The sequence below is a fragment of the Rhinolophus ferrumequinum genome, chromosome 18, assembly GCF_004115265.2.
Source record: "Rhinolophus ferrumequinum isolate MPI-CBG mRhiFer1 chromosome 18, mRhiFer1_v1.p, whole genome shotgun sequence".
In the NCBI taxonomy this organism is placed as follows: domain Eukaryota; kingdom Metazoa; phylum Chordata; class Mammalia; order Chiroptera; family Rhinolophidae; genus Rhinolophus; species Rhinolophus ferrumequinum.
The window spans coordinates 60,964,913-60,987,273 of record NC_046301.1 but is presented as its reverse complement, the minus strand read 5'-3'; the positions used below and the strand labels follow the sequence as shown (position 1 = coordinate 60,987,273).

Sequence of the window (22,361 nt, the reverse complement as noted above, 5' to 3'; positions counted from 1 at the left end):
TTGTTCCAGAAAGAGAACAGGCCTTCAGGGACCAGCAGGATTTGAGCCCTGACACGGGCCCTGTCCCTCATTTTCCCCATCAATCAGGTGGAGATCAAAGTGAGGATGAAGCACTTATCAGTATTATGTCCAGCGCTCACGGCTGCCTGCATTTCCCCAAATCCCCCAGAGGAAAGGACACTGACGGGCCCCCCTTAGAAGAAGAGATCCCCCACAAGCCCCAGGGGAGGAAGCCACCAGCTTCAGGAATAGTGGGGAGGGGGTGGGTCTGTGCCTCACTTCTCCTTTCTTCCCCACCACGGGCTCTGCCCCCAGCCCAAGCTTGGGGCAGGAGATTCCCTGCCAGCCCAGTTCCACCCACCCCTCTCAAAACCCACCTGTCCCTAGATGAGGGACTATCAGCAAATGCCCTCTGGCCTCCAACCCTCCCTTTGCCCATCTGTAAAATGGGCTCATGTAGTAGGACCCAGCTCACAGGGTTGTCATCAGTGTGAAAGGAGTTAATAATATAGGAAAACAGCACGGGGAACAGCATGGGCGCTCCTGACATGCCACCTCTAACTTTTCACCCGATTCATTCACTCTCTGTCCATAAATACCCTGTGACTCGGGGTCAGTGCTGGGGCTGGAGCTCGGAAGCTCCCTCCAGGGAACCGAGCAGACCTTATCCCTTGTCCCTACTTTCTGCGCCTATTCCTCCATGAGAATAAAAAAAAAAATCTGAGGTTTGTTATTAAATTGGTTTCATTTTTATTAGATTCCAACCAAATACAGCAGGGTGGGGTGGGAGATGGGAGGTGTTGGTTCATGTTGGAACGGGGGTGGGCAGAGGGGGCTGGGGGACCCCACTATGTGACATTCTGTAAATCCCAACGCTGCAGAGAACATACCCCCTCTGGTCTTGATGATGCTAAAGGCACTTGGATGTCGTTTTGAAAGGCCCTCAGGGTTGTCATGGCAACCAAGGTCAGGAGGATGCTAAAGGGAAAAAACTAGTGAGTTCTGCTCAACTTAGGTGGAGTTTAGGGCTGCTGGACATCCCCTTTGGCCCTCATTCACTTCCCTCCTCGAGTGGGGTTGAGACGGGGTCCCAACCCTGGCTGGCCATGGTCAGTGGCCCACCACCTGGCCTGCTGGCCACGTGTACATCGTGGGAGCAGGACCTGGGCCTCCAATGTCCTCAGCCACAGCCCAGGGAGAACTGCTGGTGTCTCCTTCCCAGTTCTGTCTGAATCCTTTGCTGAAAAACTCCAGGTTTTACTCAGCTTTCTCTCTGGCTCATCTCAGAAAGATCATGAGGGGTCCAGGATCCAAGTTCACCATCAAACCCATCCATGGCCTGGCCTCTGTATATATAGTGATAAGTTTAACCCTCAGACCCATTTTACAGATGAGGACATCGATGGTCTAAGTGGTCCTCAGTCACCAACTGAGAATACACAGCTGGGAGAAGGCTTCCAGTCTTCCCACAAGGTCCTTGAGAATACTGTCCTAACCTCCTGGCTGGTGGCCAAGCTCCTTTCTGGCTGAGGTCAGACCCCACAACATTTCCTGTGCCCTTTTCCCCACAATGATGCCCTAACCGTTGTCTGGCCGAGGTAGAAAGTGGGGGCAAGAACCAGGCTGGGAGGCAGGGTCATGAATGGTCCCTCTCCGGTGTCTGAATACTTCTGCAAAACCTCAGTTCCTACTTGCTTACCCCCTAGTGACAGGGAACTTACTATCTGAAGAGCAATGGGGCAGTAACCTTGGGGAAACTCTTCTTTAACCTGAGTCACAGTCTGCCTACTCTTTAGTCCTAGATCTGCTCCAAAATTGCAGAGACCAAGGTGCCTCTGTCACCTCCCAATGATGCAGATCCAGGCCTCCCTGTAGCCTGAGCCCCTGTTCTGGCCTTTCTCCCCATTGCTGTCCTACAGTGCACATAAGAGGGACCTTGAGAGTTGCCCACACTCTCTAGTCTCATTGCCCAGGTGAGCTATGGGACATGGGGCTAACTCAGGGGCTAGACTCAGGATTGAGGGTCACTCCAGCTGGCCGCCTGGAAAGGGACACCCTAGAAGCCATGGTCTTGGTCCAGGGGCCAGGTCAGCTGCCTCTCCTGCCTGGTGCGGGCTCAAGAAGGAAGTGGCGGGCTGGCCTGGTGGCTCAGGTGGTTGGAGCGCCTTGCTCTAATGCCAAGGTCACCAGCTCGATTCCCACATGGGCCAGTGAGCTGTGCCCTCTACAGCTAAGACTGTGAACAACAGCTCTCCCTGTAGTTGGGCAGCCAGCGTGAGTGGCCCGCAGCCAGCATGAGCTGCTGTGGGCTGCTGTGGGCTACCGTGTGCTGCCATGAGCAGCCGGCCGGTGGCCAACGTAAATGGCCGGCAGCCATTGTGAGCAGCCAGCAGCCAGCAAGAGCTGCCATGAGCTGCTGTGAGCAGTCAACTGGCGACCAACTGACTCAGCCGGGGGATCGCAAGGCTCATAATACCAGCATGGGCCAGGGAGCTGTGTCCTACACCACTAGACTGAGAGACAGTGGCTTGAACCAGACTGGGGGGAGGGGAGGCGGAAGAAGAGAAAAAAAGAAGTGGCAGCTGTGAGGGTGGAGGAGGAATCTGGGGAGATGGCTTCTCCTGGTGGCGGCCTGCCCTGCTGGGCCAGTGGATCCTGGTGAGAGGGAATCTGGGGGTGGGGGTGGGTCCAGCATGTCAGGGACCACCTGGTGCGCTGGGCCTTCTCAGGGTGACGCTGACCTTAGCCCAGCCCCCAAGGTCTGTCCGGCCCCCGACGGCCAGCTGAGCAGGAGCTGGGTGTGTCTCACATGTGAGCTGGCTGTGTTCTAAATTTCAGCTGCTTGTCCCAGGTGTGAGCTGTGCTCTCACGAGAGCCCTGTGTGCCCGAGGTGAGCTGCAGAGTTCAGGTACCTGTTTAATGTCAGCTGGGTGTCTGGTGTTCCACTGCAGAGCTATGCACACGATTGTATCCTGGGTGTGAATACGTGTGCGCTGGGTGTCAGGTGTGGGTGTCCAGGTGTGAACAGTATAGGCTTTTGTGCACCCTCCCCTTGGGGCTGGGCTGCCCCCTATGCATCCTGGGTATAGACCATCTCTGCTGGGGTGTGAGCTGTCAGGGGGCTGTGGGCAGCTGTGTACCTCCTGGGAGTGAACTGTGAGCTCTGAAGACCCTGGGGATCTCCGAGCCCCCACTACACCCCCACACAGCTCAGCGATCACTCAGCGCCGGGAAGGGCGGAGGCCTTAGAAAACGCTTGAGAAACTGCAAAAGATGCATCCTGATGAAAAAAGCAGTTCTGTGGTTGGGTTTCTACAAAAAAAGGGAAGTTCTGCCAGGAACCGGCTTGCAGCAGCCCCTGTGGAAAATGCATAGGTGTCATCAACGGGCTGGTGAGGGGCTGGTGGGGACTGGCTCTCCCGGCTCCACTAGGAGCCCACAACCCCAGCAGGGAAGGGCAGTTTGAGGTCGACCCCAGAGTCCTCAAATCATCTTCATGTTGAACTTGCGGGCGCCCCCCTGGCCTGAGGCAGCAGCCGGCCCGTCCACCTTGCGGAAGGAATACTCCACAGAGAAGTTGTTCTTATGCTGCCCGCGGCCCCGGCTCCACACGAAGAGGAGCAGGAAGCAGAAGAGGACGACACCCAGGAAGGTGATGCAGCCCATGGCCGTGGACACCAGGATGGTGGTGAGGTCCAGCGGGAAGCGCGCAGCCGCCAGCGTCTCGTTGTGGCCCTCACCCGGTGTGGGGTTGGCAGCCGGCTCCGGCTGCACGGTCAGCGTGGCGAAATACGTGTCGTTGCCGCCGGCATTGCTGGCCACGCATGTGTAGGTCCCGCTGTCCTGCGGCCGTGCGTCGCGGATCTCCAGCGTGCCACCCGGCAGCAAGCGCGCCCGGCCAGCGCTGGCGGCGGTCACAGCGCGGTGCTGCGGCGTCACCCAGGCCACGGTGGGCGTCGGCTCGCCCTCCGCGCGGCACTGGAAGCGTACATCCTCGCCCGCGGTGGCCGTGACCTGCTGCAGCCTCCGTTCGCGTATCTTCGGCTTGCGGCACACAAAGTACTCAAAGAGCGCGGAGTCCGGCAGATTGCGCAGCGCGTCTCCGCGGACTTCGGCCGGGGAGGCGCAGGCCGGCAGCCGCCCGTCAAAGTTGAGGGTCTTGCGTCGCTGCACGATCCACAGCAGGCGACAGTCGCAGGCCAGCGGGTTCCCGTCCACGCGCAGCGTCTCCAGCGTGTTGACTGAGTGGAAGGTGCTCTCCTCCAACGTGGACAGCAGGTTGTTGGAGAGGTTGAGCAGGCGAATCTGCCGTAGCCCCAGGAAGGCCTGCGGCTCGACCACTGCCAGCAGGGCCCCAGCCAGATGAAGCTCACGCAGGCGGACCAGGTCGCGGAAGGACCCCCGCGGCACCGTGCTAATGGGGTTGTGTGACAGGTTGAGGCAGGTGAGGTGGGCCTGGTGGCGCAGCGCGGCGGCCGGCACGGCGGTGATGTTGGTGTGGGTGACCGACAGCGAGGTCAGGTTGAGGCCCTGCAGGCTGCCCGGCGCCACCTCCTCCAGCAGCGGCCAGTTATCAATCTCCAGATGCAGCAGCCCTGAGAGCCGGCGGAAGTTCTGGTCCTCCAGGGCCGCGATGGCCAGATGCCGCAGCCTCAGGGTGCCCAGGCCCCGCAGGTGTCCCAGCGACTCGCCCGACAGCGCCGTGAGGTTACAGCGCTCCAGGGTCAGCTCCTCGAGTGCCAGCAATCCTGCGAAGGCCCTGCGCGAGATGAACACCAGGTCATTGTCGCCCACCTCCAGCCTGCGGAGGCTGCGCAGGTCCTGGAAGGTGTAGTCCAGGAGGATGACCAGCTTGTTCTCGCTCAGGTCCAGCAGCGTGAGGTTGTCCAGGCGCGTAAAGACCCCAGGCGGGATGAGCTTGAGCAGGTTGCCGCGCAGGCGCAGGATGCGCAGGCACGGCAGGTTGGCAAAGGCGCCGGGCTCCACGTGCGCAATCATGTTCTCGCTCAGGTCCAGCTCCTCCAGCAGCGGCAGGGAGGCCAGGTCGCCTGGGTTCAGGCAGCGGATGCGGTTGCGGCTGAGCTCCAGCAGGCGCGTTTCTGCAGGGATGCCGTCGGGCACGGAGGTCAGCCGGCGCCGGGGACAGGCCACCGTGCGCGTCTGCGTTGTGCACTCGCAACGCGCAGGGCAGCCCCCTGCTAGGGGAGGGGTAGCGGGCAGGAGCAGGAGCTGCAGGCTCAGGACGCACAACCAGCAGGTCATGGTGTGGAGCCTGGGCCTAGGGCCCCGCCACCATCCTCACGGGCACCTGGAGATGGGGGCAGCGTTAGCAGTGTGGGGCCTTCTTGCCCCGCCCTAGTAGTGCACTGGAGGAGCGTTTGTCCACCTGCAATCCCACTCCTGGGTGTCTGTACAAAAGGACTGAGCACACACGACCTCACAAAAACCTGTACACCCATGTTCACAGCAGCAGCATTCTTCTATTAGCCAAAAAGGTGGGAACAGCCGCAGAGGAACGACAAACGGAGCGACAAACGCAACATGGCCTGTCCAGACACTGGGGTGTCACTCGGTGGTGAAAAGGAGGGAGGCGCTGACACTCGCCACAGCGTGGATGGACCTTGAACACACGGGGCTCATGAGAGAAGCCGGACACACAAGGCCACACGGTGTGTGATTCCATGTATGTGAAATCCACAGACAGGTAGTGGGTTCATGGTTGTTTGGGGCTGGGGAGGGGGTGGGGGTGACTGCTGATAAGGATGGGGCTTATTTTGGGGTGATGAGAATGTTTTGGAATTCGATAGTGGTGATGGTTGCACAACCCTGTAAATATACTAAAACCGCTGAATTGTGCACTTTAAAAGGGTGAATTTTGTTTTGTGAATTTTAATCTCAATTTTAAAACTTGCAAAAGAGGGGCCGGCCCGGTGGCTCAGGCGGTTAGAGCTCCATGCTCCTAACTCCGAAGGCTGCGTGGGCTCTCAACCACAAGGGTGCCAGTTCAATTCCTCCAGTCCCACAAGGGATGGTGGGCAGCGCCCCCTGCAACTAAGATTGAGCACGGCACCTTGAGCTGATCTGCCGCTGAGCTCCCGGATGGCTCCGTTGGTTGGAGCGCGTCCTCTCAACCACAAGGTTGCCGGTTCCACTCCCGCAAGGGATGGTGGGCTGTGCCCCCTGCAACTAGAAATGGCAACTGGACCTGGAGCTGAGTTGCGCCCTCCATCACTAAGACTGAAAGGACAACAACTTGACTTGGAAAAAAGTCCTGGAAGTACACACTGTTCCCCAATAAAAGTCCTGTTCCTCTTCCCCAATAAAAACAAAACAAAACAAAACAAAAACAACTTGCAAAAGAAAGCACTTATTGAACTGGAGAAGAACCATACAAATATAATGTAAAACGTGTTTTGGTACCAAAGAACCCCCATTTATTGAGTGCCTACTGTGTACCAGGCTCTGAATATACCAAAGAACAGGGCAGACACAGATCCTGCCCTCCAGGGGCTCACATTCATCAGGTGGGGAGACAGGTGGTCTCCGTGTTCCCCTCTCTCCCCCACAGTCCTTACCAGCTCCCCCACTCATCTTGTCCTCCCTCTGTTACCTGTCTGTACAAGTCGAACCATCATGTGAAATGATAACCCATCTTAAAACCTGTTCACTGTCTGTCTCCTCCAACCGCCTTGTAAACTCTCCAGGGCCTTGAACTGTGCCTGAGACAGAGCACATGCCTGACAAATGTCAACGCGTTCAATACACAGATAACAAGACCAGAGGACGCACCGCAAGGGGCTGTGTGGGGAAGCAGTGTGGACAGACGATCAGGGTGAACAGATGGAGGGGCGACTTCAGACCGTGAAACGTGACATATGAGCTGAGACCTTGCAGGGGTCTCAGTGGACTGTGTCCCCGCAAAAGACATGTTCAAGTCCTGACCCTGGTCCCGATGCATGGGGCCTTGTTTGGAAGCAGGGTCTTTGCAGATGTGATTAGTTACAATATAGCTATATTGCGATACGGTAGCCTTAATGCAATGACTGGTGTCCTTATAACAAGAAGGGGATTTGTCCCTACATATATAGATTCACACAAGGAATAAGGCCACATGAAGATGGAGGCAGAGACTGGAGTGATGGGGTGGGAAAGCAGCTGCCGTAGCTGAGAATGTGTTCATCACACCATGAGGAAAGCGAGGGTCTCCTGGTCTCCAGGAGGTCGTAATTCTTAGGTCCCTGTCCCCAGCTGGAAAGTATGGTCGGGAGGCTGAGGGAGAGAGCGAGAGTCCTTGGCTGTGCCCTCCCACATGGCCATTATCCTTAATCCCTTAATACCCGACCTGGGTATTGCAAGGAACATAATCCTTCCCCCAGGCAAACCTGCCTTCTGAGGCTGGTTTTCTAGGTCATTCTCTCCCATGTTGTTGCCTCAGACAGCACATGGTGAGCCTGTGTCCCAGGTGGGGACAAGAGAGCCAGAACGGATGGTTCCCTGTTCAGCTGCCCATCTCGTGCCTCTGGCAACTTCCTACCTGAAATCTACCCCCGAGTCTGAGGTCACTCCCAGTTCCCTGTTGTGCTGCTCTCTCTGGTCAAGGGGAGACTGTCCCCTCATGCAGTAATGGGGGACAGGGCCTGAGAAGACTGCTCTGGAGGAATTGGGACCTCCTGGCTCTGTCTCTAGGAGGAAATGGCTGGTATTGTTCAGCCCCCCAAATATAGAGTCCTTGTGGGGCAGAGCAGCCTGATTTGTTCTTTCTGCAGGAGAGAATTTCACGCCCCTAGAATAAAATTCAAAGTCCCCCCCCACGGCCCACGGGCCCTGTGTGACCTGCCCCAGTCCCCCCCTTACCCTTACCTCCTCTCTGTCTCTGCCTCACTCACTGTGCTCTAGACACACGAGCCTTCTCGCTGTTCCTTCAATATGCCAGGCACCTTCCTGCCTCAGGACCTTTGCATCGCTAATACCTGGAACACCTTCCCTGCATGGCTCTCTCCCTGACTCTATTTGGGTCCACCCCCAATATCACTGGTTACTTTCTGAACTAAAGTCCCCACCTTAGTCTCCCAGAAACGCCATTTAAACCCTCATTTAATGAATCGTCATCACCGTCACCCTCATCACCATCATCACCCTCACCATCACGGCACACGCTTCTACAGCCCCTGCTCTGTGCCAATGCAGGCTAAAGGCTCCACCTAAGTGTCCCTTTTCATTCCCACAACAACCTCATAGGGGGCCCACTGTCACCCCTACTTTGCAGATGGTAGTAATGAAGCTCAAAGCAACAAGTCACTGGCTCAGGTTCACACAGCCCATCAGAAGTGGGCGAAGTGGGTGGCGCTCTCGCCCCTATCACACTCACTAATCTCCTTTTTCTTTTTTAAACACAGCCTGGACAGGGTCCTGACTGCTCACCCAGCTGGAATTTAAAATACAGTTCTGTTTTTGCTGGACCAATTTTTATCACCACCTTTGGAGATACTGTAACATTGGTTCCCTCATGCGTTGATTCAATTTGTCAGTCAGTCAGTCAACAAACAGGTACCGTGTGTCAAGCATGTTCCAGGTGCTGGGGACACAGAGCGCAGAAGACAAAGAGGTCAGCTTCCTGGGAGCTGACGGATAGTAATACAGCCTCTCCTGCTTCGAGTGCCATGAGTGGAGAAAAGTAAGTCCAGGGAAAATGCGATGCTGGTGTCAAGTGATTGCAATGATCTAATTTACTGAGAAAGGGATGTTCTTGCAAAGACTTAAAGGAGAAAGGGAGCCGAGCAGATGGTGCAGGAAGGGCAGTCCATGGGAGGGCACAGCACGGGACAACGCAGCGAGGGGCCCCGTGCAGTTCAGGCACGGAGGGGGGCGGATCTCTGCGGTCAGAGATGGAAATGGACTTTTCAAAAATTTTGTTTTTTTCAATTGGAAAGAATTTTTTAAAAAATAGTTGCCATGGAAGGTGGATAAGGACGAAATCAGAAAGTACTGAAGTGAAGAAAGGTCTGGACCGCTGGGGCACAGCTACTGTGATATAGTGCAGAAAGGCCGGCGGGAGACCTCAGTTCTGGCAGGCTGTGTGACCTCTGATGAAAAACGCACCCTCTCTGGACCTGGCCTGTCAAAGTGAATGAGAACCCTTGGGGTGTTTGAACTCCAGCTCTATAATTACTCGCAGGATGAGAGGACAGCTGGTTCACAGCACCCAGTGGGGGCCACTCAAGCTGTGACCCCGTTTGCCAGCTCTGACCTCTCCTATGGACACAGCCCTGTAATCTCCTGTACAGGGTTGGAGGCTGGTGAGAGGCACAGGGAGGAGGCTTGCTTGGGCTACAGCCTTTGATGCCTCCCCCTAAGGTTCTGGCTCCTCGCTTCAGGGTATTTCCTGGTTATTGGAGAGGGAATGGTGGGGACTCGATTCTGCCTGTAGGACCCCTATTCCCTCACTTTCCCTGACACTGGCTGGGCCTGAAAGTGGGAAAGCACGTGGGAGGCTGCTCTCGGGTGGAGGGCTGCAGGGGGCTGTGGCCCAGACACTCGAGTGCCCCTCAGTTCCTGCTACTCTCAGATGATAAAGGGGGTGGTGCCCCACCAAGTGAAGGACCCTCTCTGGACCTGTTTCCTCTCCCTGGAAGGCTGGACCTTCCAGTGGGGTTAGAAGGCCAGAACCCCCAGTTCCCGATTAGGGTGGGGGTCTGAATTCCAGTCCTGCTTCTGCAGGGCTAAGTCTTTAGGGCTCTCCAGACACCCCTGTCTCCCCAGGGAGCTGCCACCCACCTGGGGCCTTTCCTCACGTCCTCCCAGGACTCGACACCACTGTTCACTGATGACTCCTGATTTTGTGTCTCGGGTGTGTCTTTGGGTGTCCCCTGAGCTTCAGCCCTGGGATGCAGTCACATCCCTGACCTTTCCCAGGAGGCCCTGCAGTGTCCCAACTTTACCACTGGCAATGGGAACGGTCCTTGCTCACCCCCTCCTGTTGCACAGGCAACTCCTGGCTCACTCCCCTGGCGAACCCATCACCAGGTGCCATCCAGGTACATCCCAGACCCACCCGCTCTACATCTCCTGCCTTAGCCAGGCCACCCCAAACCTCTCCTTCCAGCACAGGCTCGAGCTCATACCCCAGCACTCAACAGACACTCATCCTTCCTCTGGCCTCAGTGTTCCCACCTGCAGAATGGGATGGGGGTGTGTGTGAGGGTCTGTTCCCCTTGGCACTGCTGACATCTGGGACAGCAGTCATTCTCTGTGGGGAACCAGGATGGCCACTGCGGCGTGCTGAGCAGCCTCCCTGGCCCCCACCCACTCCATGCTAGGAGCACCCCCAGTGTGACAACTACAGATGTCCGAAGACATGGCCCAGTGTCCCCTGGGCACAGGACCACCCTGATGAGACCCCTGCTCTGTGTGTGTGGGGGGAGCTGGGCACAGAGCATCCATCCCTAGCAGGAAATAGACGGATAGCCTGTGTCTAGATGGGAAAGCAGAGGCCCAGAGAAGGAAAGTGACTCGCCCAGGGCCACACAGCTGGTGAGAAGCAGATTCAAGACTCAAACCCAGAACTCCACACCCTATATTCCCATGGCTCTCCCAGGGACGGGGCACTCCCGTCCCCCACAGGACCCTGACTTCTGCCGGCTCTGCAGACCCAGGAGCCTCTCCTGTGCCAGCTGGGAAGAAGTGTGAGGCCCCAGAGCTGCCCTAGCCGAGCAAGTCTCCCTCCTCCCATACCACAGAACGCTTCAGGGTTAGGGAGCTCGTGGCGACATGGCCGAGGGCAGAGGAGCCCTGCGGCAGCCCGCTCCTGGGCTTTCTGCATCCTTGCCCACAGGGGCAAGGCTGGGGTGGACAGACAACATGTGTCTCAAGGACAGAGATTCACCATCATGCACAACGAGCCACAGTGGAGGCCGTAGCCACTGGGGGCAGAAGGCAGGGCCCTGCCTGGAGACGGCTGGGGCGGCCCTCGTACAGACGCCCTGCTACCCAGCCAGTCACATCCGGGTCTCCATTTCTCCTGCTGAAACCTAGTGTGCGGGGCCCTGAGCTGGCATTGGGGCATAGTGACACCCCGGCCTTCATGGGGTGCATTTTCTCCCATTTCAAGTGTTCAAGTCAATGATTTTTAGTACATTCACAGATACATGCAACCACCACCTCTTTCTAGTTCCAGAACATTCCATCACCCCAAAAAGAAGCCCCATCCCCATCAACAGTCACCCCTACCTCCTTCCCAGCCCCTGACAACCACAAACCCACTTCCTGTCTGTGGCTGTGCCTGTTCTGGACATTTCACATAAATGGAATCACACACTGTGTGGCCGTGTGTGTCCGGCTTCTCTCACTGAGTATCATGTCAGGTGGGAAAGCAGATAAAAATCATGCAAACAAATGAATGAAGTAGATCATTTGGGAAAAGGAGGGTCACATGGCTGGGGGAGGCCAGTCTGAGTTGATAACTGAACGGTGGGCAGTAGTCCATCAGGGAGAAGTCTGGGAAATAGTGTCCGAGGTGGGGCTCCCTGCTGGGCAAAGGCCCCAGACTGGAAGGAGCCTGGTGCCCCGAGGAGCAGAGAGGCTGTGGCCCAGGTGTGTCTGAGTTTGGGTGTGACAGTTGGGGTCTGCAAGGGTGAAACCACACAGGGTGTTGAACCTACAGTGAGGTGTTCAAACTCGATTCGGACAGCAGCAGGGAGCCGTGGGGGGTTTCGAGCAAGAGCACGGCAGTCTAAGTTGCAGCTTGAAGATGTGTCCAGTTCTGCGTGGTCTGACCCTGTCACCCTACGTCACTCGAGCCTGGAAAGTCTTGTCTCCTACCTGGATGGCAATGTCATGAGAACAAGGACCACATTATCCCTCTTCCCACTCCCAGTATGCACAGAGCTGGGTCTTGGAGGGCCCAGTACTATCCAGCAAGAGTGGAGCAAGAGTCTGCAGCCTGGATGAGACTCCTGGGTCCCTATTGGAGCCAGCCCAGTGCCTTGGGCAGAGATTTTTAATGCCCTGAGCCTCAGTTTCCTCTTCTGAAAAGGGGGCTCCCATGACCTCCTTGTGATCCGTCAGGAAAAGTCTCCATTGGGTGCCGGCTGGAGTCAGGAGCTCTGAGTCCTAGGTCCTGTTCTGCTCTTGGCCAAGTCTTCACTTCATTCATTCATTCATTCATTCATTCATTCATTCATTCATTCAATAAGCATTTAATGGGTGCCTGCTCTGTGCCCGGCACTGTTCTAGTTTGAGTGGGAAACAGCTCTGAACAAACCCCCATGATTCAGTCTATGGGTGAGAAACAGAAGAAAGAGTTAAATAGACCATATGTGGGCAATACTATGGAGAAAATCAACAAGGAAGGTGGGGTCTACAGTGGGCAGAGCAATGCCCCCCGCCCGACCTCCAAGACGCCTGTGTCCTAATTCCTGGAGGCTGTGAATGTTACCCGAGGTGGCAAGGGGATAAAGTTTGCAGGCGCAATGAATAATGCTAATGAGCTGACCTCCAGATGGGGGAGATTGTTCTGGATTCCAGGGGCCCAGGGTCATCCCCGGGTCCTCATAAGAGGGAGGCAGGAGGCTCAGAGTCAGAGACATGGAAGAGGCTGCACTGCTGGGTGTGGCGATGGAGGAGGGGCCACGAGCCAGGGACGCGGTGCCTCTAGAAGCTGGAAACGGCCGGAAACGGTTCTCCAGGGGCCTCCGGAAGGACCAGCCCTGCCCGCACCTGGGTTTAGGCCAGTGAGACCATATCAGATTCCTGACCCCAGAACTGTGACCTGACCCCAGAAATGTGTGGTTTTAAGCCACTAGGTTCCTGGTGACTTGTTACATCATCTGCAGGAGACTCACTGAGGGACTTGAGCAGGAGGTGGGCTGTGCGTCTGCTTCCAGGAGCCAGGAGGTGCAAGGGGCCAAGCTCTCTGCAGGGTCTACAAGCAGCCTCAGCTCGTATAGACCTACGTGGGGAGAGGCCTGGAAATCTGTCCATCACGGCAGGACCGGAGAAGTGGCGACGTTTCCTCTCATCCACCCCAAGCTGTTCTGGACTAATTTGCCACGAAGCTCTCAACCCAAGGAGGAGGCAGACTGTGGCTCCGGGTATGTGAGCCCTCTCCTTGAACTCCAGACCCTTCTAACCCACCTCCTCTATTCTGAATGAGCTTTCTCACAGGCCACATGGTCCCCTCCCAGGCCAGGGGATGCTGAAGACTCCTACGCCTGGCTGGGGTGGCAGCTGAACCCACAGGGAAGGTGGGGGCAGGGTGGGGAATAGATACTGGGAGCTTGGCAGCTCTGTCCCCAGGCCACCGCTCCCTCTGCCCTCCACCACCATTAAGGCCAGAGGGAGCAAGGGGAGCATAGTTTGGCAGTCTCTCGAAGCATCCCCCATTCAAGCTTCCAGACAGACTTGGGAGGTGGGGGCCCTCCAAGGCCTCCTTTTGGGGACACACTGCTGATAGCCCCAGGACTGTGGTGCTTCCTGTGTCCTAGATCTGAATCCTCCTGAGGCTCTCATCCATGACAATTTGTTAAGTCCTAATTAGCCTCGGTCTGCTGTTAGTCCCTGTTAACCCTTATGGGGGGCTGGGGGCCTCCTGACCCACTTTCCTTGCCAACCGGTGGGGGGTGGGGAGGCTGCTGACTGCCCTCTCAGGTGAGGCCTCTAGGTCTGGAACCACTTTTTTAATGTCCACTGCTCACCCACTGGACTAGGGTGGATGGGAATAATGGAAACCATTTGGAGAAAAGGAGACTGAGGGTCAGAGTGGTCCCCAGCTCACCTCGCATCACTCAGCTTGAGAATCAACTTTTGAACCCAGGTCTGATGCCCACTCCTTTCCACTGAATCCCAGAGCCCTGCTGGAGGGTCAAGGGTGGAGGGTACTCTTTTGAGGCCCGGGATTGACACATGGTGGTGGGTGGCTCCCTTGGGCCCACCTGGGACAAGCTTTGCTTGGAGAGTTCTCTACCTGGTGACTAGGTGGTGACTCAGGGGCACCCAGAAATGACAGGATTGTGGGACGAGAAATCAAGCTGCTGCCTCAGATCTGCTTTTTATTCCCACTCACCCAGGCACCTTCAGATCCCAGGCTTAATCTGGGGGCGGCTAGGAGCAGCCACCCCCATTGTACAGGAGAGCACACTGAGGCTGAGCTGGTCCAAGGCAGAGCTGCTGTAATAACAATAACATAATAAGAACGGCCCCTATTAACTGAGCATCTAGCTTACAGAAGCACCAGGCCAGGGGCGTGATGTGTGTCCATTTGTCTCATGTCATGTGAGGTAAGTCCAAGTTTGTGTTTGTCCAGTTCCAGAACTGGAGCTCAGAGAGGGGCTGCCCTTTGCCAAAACTCACCAGCTGGGACAGAGAACAGAAAAGCAGGATGAGGAAGGCTGGGTTTAGCCCTTCTGAGCCCTATCCAATGGCTGGGTGGCCTCTTCCTGTCACCCAATGTTACCCAGATAGAGTGTAGGCACTGTATCTGTGGGGGAGCCCTCTAGGTGGGCCCATGGGACTACCAGCTCAGATCCTTTCACATGCCTGCTGCTTCAAGGCAAGGAGCTCACAGCCCACTCTTGCCCAGACTCCAGACAAAAATCAGTTCTGACCTCCCCCCACCGCTGCGACACCCCTCCCCGCCCATACACCTGGTTTTCACCTGCCTCATCCACACTGAGACCCTATGTCTGCCACCTTTGGGCACTCATGCCACACTCTTTCCAGTCTCCACACCTCCTCCATGAAGCCCTCCAGGGTTGCCCCACATCTCACAGCCCTGCTGGCCCCGAAGCTCCCTCCATCAAGTCCCAGATGGTCCCCTTGTCACACCAGACGCCCCTTTCCCACCCCTTGCCAGAAGCAAGAGACTCTCAACCATCTCTGTGCACACATGGATTCACTAGGGTCTTATTGTTAAAAATGCAAGTTCCAGGGCTCAACCCCCTGAAGTTCTGATTCATCAGAGCTGGGGAGCTTGGATACCTGCATCTATCTGCAGGGTAACATGTTGAAAACAGCAGTTATAAGGCACTCTCCAAAGCAAGGCCAGGTCTGTTCTTGTGCCCAGATCCAGACACTAGGGGCTGTCCCCCAACCCCCCAACTTGTTGAATGGGGCTCAGTGGCCTCCCCAGGGGCACCCAGGCTCAGTCTCAGGGGATGGAGAGAAGCCCCCCACCACCCATGTTGCTGCTTGGACACAGGCCCATAGAGCAGGGGGTTCAGCCCAGTGCCTTCAAATCTATCCCACCAGGCTAAGCTGTCCCCAGCCCCAGGGATGTAGCAGGTCCTGGTCTGGATCTCAAACCCAAACACCCCCTTCGCCTTCCTAGCAGCTCCACACCCTCCAGGCTGGACCAGACCCCGCTGCGGGGAGGACAGGAAGACTCTAGGCTGACGCCTCCATCCCAGCCTCCCCACCTCCTCAGACCCAGCCAGTGTCCCCTTCTTCCCCCCACGGATGGGGGGGTGCGTGCCCTCAGGCGTCTCTACTGCTCCAGAGAGACGCCCACCCGGCTCCCCTCTCCTCCGCGCCCCAGGGGAGGTGCGGGGTCACCCTAGCGTGGTGAGTGGTCCTCAAAGTTTCCGGGGAAGCGCTGGGGGCCTGGCGAGGGGCGATGCGCCCGGGAGGAGGGCGCGGGGCGAGTGCCCCCAGGCAACTATGGGGGCGAGAGTGGGGGCTGCGGCGCGCAGGTGGAGTGGGGTCACCGGGCCCCGCGCGGCCACTCACCTGGGCGGCTCCGCCGCGGACACGGCGCGGGCTGCGGCGCGGGGGCCGCCCGGAGCCGACTGGAGCAGCCGCTGCCGCCGCCGCCGCCACCGCCTCCCGGGCCCGCCGTGCGCGCTCCCACCGGCGTGTGCCCGCTGCCACTCTATCTGGTGCGCGGGGCGGGGGCGCGCGGGGCTGCGCCCGGCCGTGCACGCAGCCTGCTGGCTGAAGTGAGGGCACTAAGGGCCGCAGGTGTCTGGGACTGCGGGACTCGCAGGGACACGTGTGCGCAGGAGCCAGGACGCGCGCCAGGGCGGCAGGCAGGGCCCGGGGACCAGGCCCGGGAGCGAGTGGGGCTCCGGGAGCTCCCTGCCCGCGTTGGCGCGCCTCTGAGGACCTCTGTGGCTATGGCTTGGTGTGCCTGCTGAGGCTGCAGTACCAGAGACCCCAGACCCCCATATGTGCCCCTCTGGGACCTGCTCCCTCCTCGTTGCTCCCCAGTCCAGGCTTCCACCACCTGGCACCTGGACATCTGCCTCAATCTCGTCCACTAAGGCCCGCACCCCAGGCCCATTCCCCATGTGGGTCACAGAGGAAGCTTAATCACTGGACTCCAGAAACAACTGTGGTTCTCTGTTGCCCTCAGGATCTCATCTAAATTGTACCCTGCCTTCTTCCCCCCCTCCCCTCATTCCCATCCCAATGCGGGTCCCTTTGCTCTTTGGTAAATATGCCAGGCTCCCTCCCTCCAGGCGGTCTCAGAGCCTTTGCATGGGCTGCTCCCACCGCCTGGAATGCCTTTGCCTCCATCCTCCCTTGGCCAGTTTACAATCGCTTCTGTTTATCTGTCTAATGGGGCTTTTTCCAAATCACCCCCTTGCCTGGCCTGTGCAGCATGAAAGGCACTCAAGAGGTGTTTGCAGGAGAATGAGTCTTGCTTGTACACACGGTGAATGGTTGGGGGGGTGGGGCTGTGGGTTCCCCAATTCTTGGGAACCTCACGTTAGGAGGGGATCCACCTCGCCCTATGAAAGGTGTCTTGTGGGAACAGACACCCTAGAATCATGGAACGTCGGGGCGAAGGAGCCAGAGCAGAAATGGGACCAGGAATGGGTCTTCTGAACCCCCTAGGTCCTGCCCCACATAGGCCAGGAATGAGTGGTGCCCCATTCAGGAGGCTCATGCCGTGGAGTCCACCAGGGGAGGTGGGTTTGGGGTGCCTGGGCAGAGGACAGAAGTTGGGGGGTCATCCCCCATCATGCTAACAATCCCAGCTGAGATGGCCAAGTGCTTACTACATGCTGGTCTCTGTTCTAAACAGGGGCTCTCAGCTCCTTGCTGCACCCTCACTATCACAGGCAGACACTCTTATTGTTCCCATTTCACAGATAAGCAAACTGAGGCTTAGAGATTTGGCCATTTGACCAAGGCAGGGGTGAGAAGCAGGACTGGCTGCCCTGGGGGATGGGCATGTAACCTTGTACTGTTCCCTCCCAGGCCTCCCCAACCACTGTGTCCTTCCAGCTACTCTGATGGTAGCCTGGCGTCAGCTCAGCCACCTGTGACTCAAGCAGGCTCCATTCCCAGACTGTCGTGTTGGCTGGAGGCCCAGAAATCACATCCCGGGAGGCCGCAGGCCAGGCCCCCCACAGGCTGAGGGGGCGGTTCCCTTCCTGGCTGAGAGGTGCAGAAGGAGGATGTGGTTCCCCGCCCCCAAAGCCAGCCCAGAGCCCTGCACAGAGAAGTCATCCCCAGGACGTACTGAGTAACCTAGGGCAGTCATTTCCCTTCTCTGAGCTTCTCTCTTCCCCCTGATGCCTGACTTTTAAGGCTCTTGGAGGAAAATGTTTATTGAGCATCTACTGTGTACCAGGAGGAAGGAGGCACTGGGGGGAACAAAAGGGCTTGCCATGGAGCAGGTGGAGCAGACTCATGAAATAATTACAAAGTGAGGTGGAACACTCAGTGAGATACCCAGTGCCCCCCCTAAGCTGGGGTTTAGGGACGCTTTCCCAAGAAGGCGGTGCTGGAGATGAATCCTGCAGGGTGAGGGGGTGTCAACCGATGTAACGGGTCCAAATCTTGGTCCTGTCACTTCCTGGCTGTGGGACTGTGGGAGACTCCAGCCTCTCCAGCCTCAGTTTCCACATTTGTAAAATGGGGATCAGAACAGTACTCATCTTCTAGGACCACAGACACTCCACCCCCAATGACAGAGCAGGACACCAGGATGCTGGTGTCTCTGCCCAGCTGTGGTCATTGCTCTAGATACCTGGCTGAAGGACAGAGTGAGGCCACGGGCACACGCCCACCTCAGGACCTTTGCACGGCTTTTCCCTCTGCCTGCACCATCCTTCCCCCAGATGTCGGCCTGGCCCTGCCTGGCTTCCTGACTCCCATTGCCCACTCGCCTCCTTCTATCCCATCTCTGCCTCCTTGCCACTTTCCCCAGTTAAGATACTCTGTAATTTACTGGCTTATCCTGTCTACCGTGTGCCTGTGGCTCCAATAGGCACACAGTACATGTGCAATAAACACTGGTTGAAATGAAAGAGACCTGGTGACGCTGAGGGTGGTAGATTTCGCTCCCCGAGGTGGGGCTTCTCAGGGGCTGCGTGGGCAAACGGCACCTATTTCCCTCACAGGGTCTTTCATTTCCTGAAACCGCTGCGTGTCTTCTCCTTTCTGTCCTTGGCCAGTGTGTCCCTGCTCCCTGTCCCCAGTGGGAGCCCGCTGAGGTCAGGGACCACTCCTATCTTGCTCACTGCCATGTCCCCTGAGCCCATAGTAGGTGCTCAGCAAATGGCTAGAATGTGTACATTGGTTTCCAGCAGGAGAAGGAGGTGGGTTTGGCTGCTGGGTGGCCTCTGCTGGGTGGGATGCTGCCATTGGGGGCGCGGGGAGCATGGGAAGGGGGTGCAGCCATGGGTTAGAGCTTCTCGGGTGTTTTGGGGCCAGTACCTGGTTGCTGAGGTTACAACCATCTGTGATGGGGATGTTACCATGGAGACAGACCACCTGGGAGGAGAGGGTAGTTCCAGATGGAAAAGCCGTGGGAGAGGCTGAGGGGAGGAAGGCGGCCACCTGCCCAGGGGGCTTACAAGTCCCCGTGTGCCCCTCTGGGTAGCCAGGTATGGCAGGGGCCACGAACTCTCCTCATCCTGCGCCCTCGTTCCTAGGAAAGCCAGTGGAAGCCCTTATGTGGCAGTAATTATTTCTAAAATTAAAAGCCCTCCTCCTCTGGCGGTCTCTCTCCATCGAGATGTGCAGGATTGGCAGTCGAGGCTGGTGCAGGGAGGCTTTGGGGGCAGGTGGCCTGGGAGCCACCCGTGTGGCCCCAGAGAAGTGGCGCCCACTCTGTCATTGGCTGTGGAGCCATCAAGTGTGGGGAGGCAAAAGTACAGAGTGATTGAGGCCTTGGGCTGCTGATTCAGATCCCTGGGGTCACACTGGGTCCCTGCTGTAAGACCCAAAGCAAGTGGCTGAACGTTTCTGAGCCCCAGTGGCCTCACCAGCAAGTGGGAATAGTGAGTAACCCCTCTAGGTTGTCCAACAGGCCAGGAAGGTTGTGTCCTGCCTCTGGCTCTTTATTCCCGAGTGAGTCCTGACCCCTGCTGGCTCCGGTCAGCATGGCAGGCCCGGACCGGCGGGCCGCAGCGGGCGGGTGGGGTGGGTAAAGGGGCCCCAGGTTGCTGACCTGGGTCCTGAATGGAGGTAGAAAGTGAGGAAAGACAGGAAGGTACTCACTCCTTCAGCAGCCGACGACGTTTATTGGGCGTTAGAGACCCCCACCCACCAGCTCCGAGTCCAATGGTGGCGGGAGGGAGAGACCTGTTCCTGCAGGGGTGGGGAGGGCGCTCTGGGTGGGCGTGGCGCTGGGGAGGGACGTGCTCAGAGCAGCAGGAAACAGGAGGGCCAGATTGGGGGGAGGTGTCCTCTCTCAGCCTGGGCCAACCCTGAGCTCCAACCAACACCCCCCTGGATCTAAGACCCCCCCCCCAACACACACATTTGTGAAGTTTCCCCATTCACAGAACACTCTCCCTCTTACGTCCAGGTGGAACCCAGGACACCAAATCAGACAGCAACATGCCTCGAGCTGCAGGAGGTTTCATGGCTCTGCGGCAGAGGGTCCCAGGCCTTTTGCTGGAGGTGGGGGTCACAGTGAGGTCTCCTCTTGGCTGTTGGCAGCAGGAACGGACCTGCAGCGTGAGAGTGAGGACACCTGCTTCCTCCCAGCTCCTGAGGCCAGGGCGGTGGGCAGGGGCTCCTTCCCTTCTCTGTTTGCCTCCCCCACATGCGGGCCCCCACCCATCTAGCTTTGGGCTTCAGTTTGTACACCCATGAGACGGGAGCAGTCAACCTCAGTAGCTTTAGAGCACAGGAAGGGTATGGAGGGCAGAAGGTGCAGGAGGCAGAGTGTGTGACCTTTAGAAAGTTACTTGACCTCTCTGGGCCTCAGCTTCCTGATCTGTGAAGGGGACTAATGAGAGGGTTTGGGGGAGGGCGAAGTGAACCAGAAGGGGAGCGTTAGCCCATCCTGTTATAAAGGTCTTTTGGGGAAAGGCAGTTGGGTGGGGGCATGGCAGGGCTGACCGTCACCAACGCCAAGATCCTGTCTACCTTTCGAAAGACTGGAATCTGCCATGGGGCGGTGTCCTGGGCCTACTCCGACTGGTCTGAGCTCAAGCCGGGGTCTGCCCCTTCTTGCCCACCCGCCAGGACCTCTGGCCACGTCTCCCAGAGCGGGGCTTCGGCAGACAGCACTCGAGGCTTCTCGGCTAGCACGTGGAAGCCGTGAGCCGTGGGGACCGTCTGCACGTGCAGCCGAGCTAGCCCCTGGTCCGGTGGCCGCAACCCCCGCCCCGTGTTCCGACGCCTGCGTGGACCTTGGGCCGGGAGCTGAAAGGGCGGGATCCGGGCAGGGGTCATAGGACAGCCTCCCTTGGGCATGGTGGGCTGGCTGGTGGCTGAGAGGGCCAGGGATTTGTACCAGGGCTAGGAAGGTGGGGAGGGCAGGATCCAGTGTCGCCTGCACAGGCAGGTGGCTGTGTCCTCATTTCTCTCCCTCTCCCTGTCCTGCCTTTCCTGTCTCTGTAAATCTTTCTCTGCTTTTCACCAAGTGCTTCTGGCCTTCTCTTTCTCAAACTCCTTGTAAAATATTAAAATCTCCATGTAATAGTAAATGTTAAATATGAAATATTACATTTCTCCTTGTGAAATATTAAAACATGCAGAATAGGCTAACAGACCACTTTGATCACCATCTTCAATTCCAGGCCACCAGGTGTCTTCCCAGATCTTTCTCTATATATTTAAAAACATAGAAACATAAGATCTTTTAAAAAATTATCTTCCCCCCCCTTTTATCCGCCTCCCCCCCACACACTCCGGTTCAAGCCGTTGTTTCTCAGTCTAGTTGTGTAGGACACAGCTCCCTGGCCCCTGCTGGTGTTATGAGCCTTGCGCTCCCCCCGGCTGAGGCAGGCAGTCACCAGTCGCAGCTCACCGCAGCTCTCACCGCCTGCTCACAATGGCTGCTGGCCACCGGCCGCTCATGGCAGCCCAGCTCCAGGCAGAGGTGTTGTTCACAATCTTAGCTGTAGAGGGCGCAGCTCACTGGCCCGTGTGGGAATCAAACCTGCGACCTTGGCCTTAGGAGCACCGCGTACCAATCACCTGAGCCACCTGGCCGGCCCTTAAAAAATTATCTTAATTAAATGGTATCATACCCTATGTATCAGTGTGATAAACTTGTGTTTCCCTCTGCAATCTGTCATAGGCCTCAGTCAGCAAATCTCAGTGACCTGTCACTGCGTAGCAAACTTCCCTCAAGCTTAGTGGCATAAAACAATTTATTATTTCTCATGATTCTGTGGATTGTCTGCGAAGTTCGGCTGCGGGTGTCACCTGAGTTAACTTGGGAGGCCTCAGACGCCTGCAGGGTGGACTCTTGCCAGTGCGCAGGCTGTTGGCTGGGGGGCCTCAGTGCTCCTCCATCAGCTTCTCAGCCTCCAGGAGGCTGGTCCAGCTCCCTTGCATCACAGAGGCCTTAGGGCTGTGTTCCCAGAGGACAAAGGTGGAAGCCACAAAGCCCTTTTGCGAACTAGGCTCTGAGTTCCCACACTGTCACTTAAGCTATATTCTTATCAGCAATGCAAGCCCCCAGATCCAAGGGGTGGAGAAATATCCCCTCCTCTTACTAGGGAGAGCTGCGGAGAATCTGCGGCTATATTTAATTCACCCCTGCACAGAGAGAATGTTTTCGTAAAAAGTCACTTTGTAGTTGGAGGAGGAACCTGAGTTTATATAGCAGATCCCCAGGGATGGACAGCTAGGTTACTTCCAGTCTTTTACAAACTAGGTCAGAGTGACTCTCTAGGGCGGATACGGTTCAGTGGAATGATCTCTTCTTATCCCCTTTCTGGGGAGTTCTGCCTGAGCCCCCAGGAAGTTGGGGTCTCCCTCCTTTGGGCCCTCACAAGATTCTGCTTTCGTCCTCACATTTGAACACAAAGCTTTGTGCTCTTACCCATCTCCCCACACAGCTGTGGCCCAGTGCCCAGCCAGAGGACATGCAATGCCTTTTCTTGAACTTGAGAGAAGAAACTGGACCTCAGAGAGGTGGGGACACTTCCTATAAGCCACACAGCAAATGGTGA

The 22,361-nt window shown here is 57.2% G+C and overlaps 1 protein-coding gene across 1 annotated transcript; it reads right to left on the bottom strand.

Annotated features, from left to right (window-relative positions):
• Positions 1–747: 747 nt before the first annotated feature.
• Positions 748–15,810, bottom strand: LINGO3 (leucine rich repeat and Ig domain containing 3). Its single transcript, XM_033134217.1, has 2 exons — positions 15,721–15,810; positions 748–5,308 (listed from the first exon to the last, which is right to left on the bottom strand). Exon 2 carries the CDS (start codon positions 5,260–5,262, stop codon positions 3,484–3,486), a length of 1,779 nt encoding a protein of 592 aa, XP_032990108.1. The 5' UTR covers positions 5,263–5,308; positions 15,721–15,810; the 3' UTR covers positions 748–3,483.
• Positions 15,811–22,361: the final 6,551 nt, after the last annotated feature.

Bases quoted from the DNA above. Each gene is read 5' to 3' on its own strand.
- LINGO3 (XM_033134217.1), bottom strand. From the start codon at position 5,262: ATGACCTGCTGGTTGTGCGTCCTGAGCCTGCAGCTCCTGCTCCTGCCC.